The following is a 7,419-nucleotide window of genomic DNA, read 5'->3' on the forward strand; positions in this document are numbered from 1 at the left end:
ACCCCGTGACGGGGCGGGGAGAGGGCGGGTCCCTCATTAACCGCCTCATGAATAAAGCATATCGGCGCGCCCGCCGGTTGGTCGCCTCGAGCCGGCCATAGAGGTGGGGTCCTCCGGAGGGCGGAGTGGAAGGCGAGCGCTGCGGGGAAACCATCGAGAGGCCGCTTGCCGGCGAGAGCGGCGCAGGAAGTGGCATTCGCGTCCCCGTTTCCAGGCAACGGCCCTCAGTTGGCGCGGCGCCCGCGGTGGCGGCAGGGCCGGAGCGGCGGGCAGGGCTTCGCGCTGCCCCGGGACGAGGGCGGAGGGAGGTGTCGGGGCTCCAGGGCGATTGGAGACCGATGAGCCAAACGGAAGACGAAGCAGTTTGCCGAGGAGGCCGGGCAGGTCGCCGCCCGCAGCCTCGCAGGTAACGCCGCCTACCCCGCGGGGCCAGCCTGCGGCCTGGGTACCTGACAGACGTCGGGGGATGCGGTAGAACGAGCCACGGGATGGTTGTACTGAGCTTTGCCAGACCTGTGTGCCACACTGGTGAATCGGTGATGCCAAAACTGAAGGGATCAGAGGAGGGCCACGAAGATGATCAGAGGGCGGGAGCACCTCTCCTATGAAGACAGGCTGAGAGAGCTGGGGTTGTTCAGCCTCGAGAAGAGAAGGCTCTGGGGAGACCTTATAGCAGCTTTCCAGTATCTGAAGGGGGCCTACAAGAAAGCCGGGGAGGGACTTTTTACAAGGGCATGTAGTGATAGGATGAGGGGTAATGGCTTCAAACTGGAAGAGGGTAGATTTAGATTAGATATCAGAAAGAAATTTTTCATTCTGAGTGTGGTGAGGCACTGGAACAGGTTGCCTGGGGAAGTTGTGGATGCCCCATCCCTGGAAGTGTTCAAGGCCAGGCTGGATGAGGCTTTGAGCAACTTGGTCTAGTGGGAGGTGTCCCTGCCCATGGCAGGGGGGTTGGAACTAGATGGTCTTTAATGTCACTTCCAACTCTAACCATTCTGTGACACACTATAGGAAACACCCTGGGCGAGTACAACAATTTCTCTGGCAGTACAGCATATTTCTGCTGCTACCATGATAAGACAGGGCTTGAAATAAAAGCATATCTTATTTCTGGCTCCATAAGCGACTGGGGCTGGAAGAGGCAGCATGGGAGCTCCCCTGATGGAAGGAACATAAAGATTTACAGAACCCAGAAAGGTTACAAAACCTTTGCTAATAGTTATTATAGCTGCTCGTTGTAGCCTCCAGGTGTAGACTGTTAGGAGAAAATTTGTCTAGTTTTGGATAAGATGGTCTGTAATGACTTTGCTTCTAACCTCAGACTGTTTCTCAGGCACTGAATAGCTTTGTTTCCACCGGTGGATTCTGTGGTGGCAGCTACTAAGCTTGTTCCCAGTTCCCAGCTGGAACGCCAGAAGAACAACTTTCAGCATGAACCCACACTTGACAAAGAGGAAAGTTTAAAGGATCTCTATGCCCCAAAGAGCCGAAGCTATTCATATTCTCTTTCTGCAGAAAGGAGTCAACACATCTCCAGGCACGGAGGTGTCTGGCTGGCTGGACTGCAGAGCAAGTATCTCACCAGCCAGACCAAAACTCTGCCAGCTAAATCAGTAGCCAGTCGTAAAGAAGGAGTGGACCGTGCACATCCACTGAAACCAATTTTTCACCACAAGGGTGTGAGTGTTCCAGTGGTCAACAGAGCACAGGACAGAAGTTCCCCACACATGGAAGATGCTCCAAACAGTAGGCCTAGCTCAAGGAGCAAAGGGAAGCCTCCAGCAGGGAGGGCTCAGCTAGGTACAGTGCTCTTTCCTTGGACAGCAGAGACTAAACAGTCAGCCTCCCATCTATACAGGAGAGAGACGGCCTACATCCTAAAGTTGGAGGCAGATGGACGGAACCTGGAAGAGGAAATTCGAAAGAGAGAGGGCCTCCTCAAAGAGAAGCTGAGGAGAGCAAAGGAAGAGCTTAGGAGGATTCAAAGAGAGAAGGAGCTTGTCGAGGCAGAGGGGAGAAGAGACAGAGAAGCAGAGAGGACCCATGAGCGAAAGGGGGCTGAAGAGAAAGCTTTCAGAGTTGCAGTCAGGCCAGGTGACAGGGTCTTCGGTGGGGCGCAGTCAGAAGAGGCCACTATCCCCAAGCCTGGCATCACCCTCCATCCCCAAGAGCTGGCTATGAGAAAACTCAAGAAGGAGCGGCTGGTGGCCACCAACAGCAAAATTCGAGACCACATACCCATGGAGTGTTTAACCTCTTATTCAGAGCTGGCCCAAAAACCTAGCCCTTCTCCCTCTGCCCTCCCAGACCAAGATTCTGATGACCACCTGCCCACAGAGGTGCTGGACTTGCAGGCTGCCAGCTCTGTGGAGCAGGGGGGGCTCAGACAGTGCAGCTTCTGCAGACGTAAGTTCCTCTGCACCAGGCTTGAGAAGCACATGAGTGTCTGTGGCAAGAGCCAAGGCTCCAAGAGGAAAGTGTTTGACTCCAGCAGGGCCAGAGCTAGGGGCACAGAACTGGAACAGTACCAGCAGTGGAATTGCTCAGAGAGGCCTCAGGTAATGTGCAGTCCCTTTGCCTCCCTCAATCCATATCTCCTGCTCACATGCCTTCCATCTCAACATCTAATTCTGATTGAGATGTGAGCGCCTTCATGTGTACACAGGGCTAAGAGACACAATCCAGCTGTTGCCTCTGAAAGGTTCTTGTCAAATGGACAAATAGATCCATTTAAAATCTAATAGATGGGGGGCGGGGGTCCTAACTGACTTGTCTTTGTAACATGTCGAGGGTGTACTCCTGGAGAAAGCTCCCTCCTTGCTGTAGTCAGGATGCTCAGGATGCAGACTGGGTCTGCTGCAGAAAAGCTCTGTGAAAGCTTTAAAGGGTCTGCAAGGAACTGACGGAAAATCCAGGTAATAACACAGGCCATTAAAACAAAGGCAGTAGAAACAGGCAGCTTTGTTCCTGCTCCAGTTCCCTTACCCTACTGCTTGCTTTTCTGGTTGTTCTCAAGCTCTTTCTAAGTATCAATGTCTCCATCAGTATTTCCTTCAAATCCTCCTTGGTGCTGGTCTTTTTGATCCCCTTTGCGTGACTCCGCTTCTCAGGGCGGGTTTTATATCAGCAGGGAATGCCCAGGGAGGGGTGACCTGAGCTGGACCGTGAGCATAAGATTGAGAACAGAGGCTGCCGGTAGTGCCAGTTGCTCTGACTGCCTTTCCCTTCTGCAGAATGAGCCACCCAGAAGAAACAACTGGAGGCAGAAGCATGAGGTTTTCATCCAGACCCTGCGCCAGGCCCGCCAGGTGCAGCAAGTCCTCTCCAAGGGAGGGAAGGTGTCTGACCTGCCCCCGTTGCCTGCCATCGAAAACCCGGACTATGTTGCCTGCCCATACTGCGGACGCCGATTTGCTCCCCAGGCAGCTGAGAGACACATTCCCATATGCAAAACCATCAAGAATAGGCCTCCACCCCCACAGCGGAGGAAGCGCTGGTGAGACAGTGTCTAACCATATCTGCTGCCATGATTTCCTGCTTGTTTTCTGCCAGGTTTCCAGCCACAGACACTTGTGCTTTCCCTAGTCTCAACACCAGCTGCGAGTGTTGAGCTTGTATGTACAGCAAATAAACAGCTTGGGATGGACAAACAGAACACTAGAACTCGTGTGCTTTGACCTGTGCCCTGGGTTGCCCCATGCAGGATTTCCCTCTGGGGGCTGCTTCTCCCATCCAATGAGCTCAACATGGAGTCTCAGTGTAGGTGTGAAGCTGTTGCTCTTCAGACAGCTAAGCAGGGAAGAAAGGCTGTTGCTACAGGCTGTCAGCAGGACAGCAGAGAGGAACAAGCCAGCTATCAGGAAGGGGGCTGTTCTTCAGAATCATACTTTGCCTGTATGTTAGCGAGGCTTGGGCTTTTTTTTTTTCCTTTTTTTTAACTAGTAGTGCCTGATGCAAAGAGAGCTGCTCTCCTTTAGTTCATCAGTGGCTACAGACTCAGATGTTTGGTTTTTTTTCTTCTCCAAAAGCAAAGAGTAGTGCTGGTCGTGAGAAGAAGAGCTGGGCCAAACAGAGCATGTGCCTCTTATTTGCTTTACTGGTCTATTGGTGCAGATGTTCGCCCCTGAACATGCCAACAGTGACAGCAGTTCTGGCTGGTGCAGCATTCTTAATGTAGCAACCTACAAAGCACGTGAGGGGTTCCTTTTTTTTTTTTTTCCCCATAGAAAGGACCTACATTTTTCAAAACTATTCAGCACTTAGACAAGGCATTTGGAAAAGTCAGAGGGAGGGGAGGAAGCTATGTAAGTGGTTAACTTTTTTCAGCACATGGACTGCTGTGTTCTTCCATCCTTGGTGTCTGCGCTAGATGACAGGATCCAGAGCTGCTGCTTAGTAATTCGTGCTCTGTCCTCCTCGTTGTAGCACTGTTCCATTGAATAATGAAAGCTGTGTAGGTAGGTTTATTCCACACTTGTTCTGCAGCAGCCCGAGAGTTTATGTAGATGCTTTTCTAGAATGCTGGTGACAATCCTGAGGCTACAGCTGAAGACCCGTAACAGTACCATTTAGAAATAGAGCGTGACATTGCTTGAATTAGAAAAGGAGAACTGGAAGGAGTATTATGACATGCCTCCTCAACACAAGAAGCTCAGGATCAGACATTCATGGGGTTAGAGAAGCTAGAAGTAGCAGACCCTTCCTGTTTGAGTCCGTATGTTGATTCATGTGCACAGAACAGCAGAGATACTCCAAATCAGCCCTTGAGGCAACAGAACAACCATCCCATCGTGTCACTTACCACGTACAATAGCTGGGACTCAGAGCTGGGAAAGGGTGGAAGAAGAAATACTTAACTAAAGAATAATACCACTCGAGATCAAAAATAGGTCATGAATAAACTCAGACTGGAAATTAGGTTTCTATCCAGGAGAGGCGTGATGTCACTGAAAAACCTTCCAAATAGATTAACACAGGCAAGGAACCTACATTGTTTCAAGGCAGACTTGGAGAAGATCATGGAAGTGAGCATATGTCAGGAGTTAGAAATTAAGACTCGTGATACAGAGCGTTTGTTCCTGAGTGTATCACTTCCAGAAGCCGAGAAGGAATTTCCTTCCCACGGCAACCTTCCCTCAACTCCTAACTTGGCTTCTGATTATTTTTATTTTTTTATTTTTAATTTCCATCCAGAATGTTTAAGAACTGCTACAGCTAAAAAAAGCCAAACACCCTCTGCTCCCAGAGAGCATGTTAAGGAACTCCACATCAGAAAACCTGGTAGCTGTTTCACTCGTATGTTCAGGGTTAAATCAACAATTAGATTTAACAGAAAAAAACCTGGAGTTTTTCTGCAGGCCAAGTTGCTAGGGTCCTCTAAAACACAGGGCTTGTAATCTTCCTTGAGTCATCTGCTTATTTTCATCTTAGTTGATGCAATGGTAGTGAGTTATGACAAAAATATACCCCTTCTTTTGCTTTTTTCTCAAGATGTAAGGTAGTTTTGATGATTTTGGACACATGCTAAAGGTCTTTGTTACACAACTCTTAAAGCTGTTACACACTGTTAAAGGGTCTTTTGGGGGAAACAGGTGTTCTAGAGAACCTTTTAGAGAATCATCTGCTTCTAATTGGTGACAGTTCCTGCACATTTCCAAGTCAGTTATTTTTCCAGATTCTGATTTTTAATATATTAGACTAGTTCTTTGTGTAAAAGTTGTTTTAAATAGTCACAGAGTGGTTTGTGTTCTCAAAGTAAGAATGACTACTTTGTATGAGAAAGTTGCAACAGGAAGCAAACAGGGAACAAAAAAATTCCAGCAGTTCCTTCTGCAAGTCCTTCAGTAACGTAGCAGCAGTTCATGGGAACCCAGAGAAAGATAAAAAGCGACTAGAGTAAACTGGACTCGGCAGAAGCCAAATATGAAGAAATACTCCAGCCTTCAAGGGGTGGACCAGACTCCTGAAAGAAGCTGGAGAGCTTCTCCCCCACAGATACGTGGGCAGAAATCCCAGTCCCTTGGCACACCCTAGAAAAGAAGGAAGGTCCCAGAAAGGGTCAGTGCTGCACTGTGCCAGCCAGGTATAAGAGCATACAAGCCTAGAGGGGAGAGCAAAAACAGACTTGAAACAAGGGAAAATAATTTGTGCTATCCAAATTGATCAGACAAGCAAGACCAATGCTCTAACTTCAGAGCTTCGAAATACAGTACACCAAGAGGTGACAAGAGGTAGGAAAGGGATAAACCGGAAGCTTTATGCCAGGCTCCTTGAATTAATGAAAGGTGTACCTCAATTAAACAAAGAGTAGTTCAGAAATTCAGTACCACTGCCTGTCCTGTAATATTAACTCCAGTTCCCTTGCAACATGTTTCATTGACTGTGTTTGGTGGACCCTGAAAGTCAGCAGAGTGTAAACAGTGACAGGGGTAGCTACACACAGAAAAACTTCTGATACTGTAAAATCAATCCACCCATTGGGGACTTCTCTTAAGTGGCAGGCAAACACCTAATGCTGAGACTGAAACTGTAGATTAAACAAAAGTTACTGACATTAAATCACCAGGCTTCATTTGTTATCTTTGTTTCAGAGCTAACCATGGGCAGTTCACCCCTCTTTGCTGAGTGGGTGTTTCAGGTCAAGACAGACAGCAGCACCCAGACAGTCTCCAATAACTGGTTTAAAACTTAGCAACAGTTTAGCCAAAGCATCAGGCTCAGCACCGAGATTTACCTTGCTTCTTTGCTATCATGGTTAGTGTTACCCTGACACTGCTCAAGCTGTTACTCCCACAGGCTCAGCTTCCTCTTCTGCTACTGTAGTATAATCCCCCTCTCAGAGAAGTGCTGCATTTTCAGTATCTAGATCTCTGGTGATTTTAAGTCTTTAACCCAGCTCTGCCTCTCAAGACATTTCACAATTTACTAAAAACCCGGAGAAAAAGTAGGAAGTGACAGGCATTAAGTGCAGTGTGCAGGAACAGCTGGCTGAGCAGGTGTCAGGCAGGTTCTCCCTTCCGTAGGCCTTAATGCTCAGTAGAAACTGTTCTGAGAGAAACAGGTATTTCTTCCCTTTGAGCCTCTCTCTTCCCGTTACTCATTTCCCACTTGGCACTCCAACTGTTGAAATAAACACACACACAAAAGCCCCCTGACGTCACTATGAGGAGATGCAGCAGCAAGAGAAGAGAGTTGTTTCGTTGTTTGTTTGTTGTTTTTGTTTTTTTAATGAAGGGACACAGAACCTGACTTTTTTTCCCCATAGCAAAGGACCTGCAAGCCCCTTGGCTCTCCTTCTATAAGCAAAAATATTAATCAAACAACAGAATACCATGAAGCCAGCTGACTATACACATATTTCCCCTTCCTCTCTTGGAGAAAAAAAAAAAAAAAAAGAGGACTCCAAACCCAGGAGAA

General features: G+C 48.2%; 1 protein-coding gene across 1 annotated transcript; it reads left to right on the forward strand.

The window, feature by feature from the left end:
* The first annotated feature begins 15 nt into the window (after positions 1 to 15).
* On the forward strand, positions 16 to 3,662 carry ZC2HC1C (zinc finger C2HC-type containing 1C). Its single transcript, XM_074585286.1, has 3 exons — positions 16 to 406; positions 1,337 to 2,561; positions 3,237 to 3,662. Exons 2-3 carry the CDS (start codon positions 1,731 to 1,733, stop codon positions 3,501 to 3,503), a joined length of 1,098 nt encoding a protein of 365 aa, XP_074441387.1. The 5' UTR covers positions 16 to 406; positions 1,337 to 1,730; the 3' UTR covers positions 3,504 to 3,662.
* Positions 3,663 to 7,419: the final 3,757 nt, after the last annotated feature.

This window comes from Larus michahellis, chromosome 4 (genome assembly GCF_964199755.1).
Source record: "Larus michahellis chromosome 4, bLarMic1.1, whole genome shotgun sequence".
NCBI classification, from domain to species: domain Eukaryota; kingdom Metazoa; phylum Chordata; class Aves; order Charadriiformes; family Laridae; genus Larus; species Larus michahellis.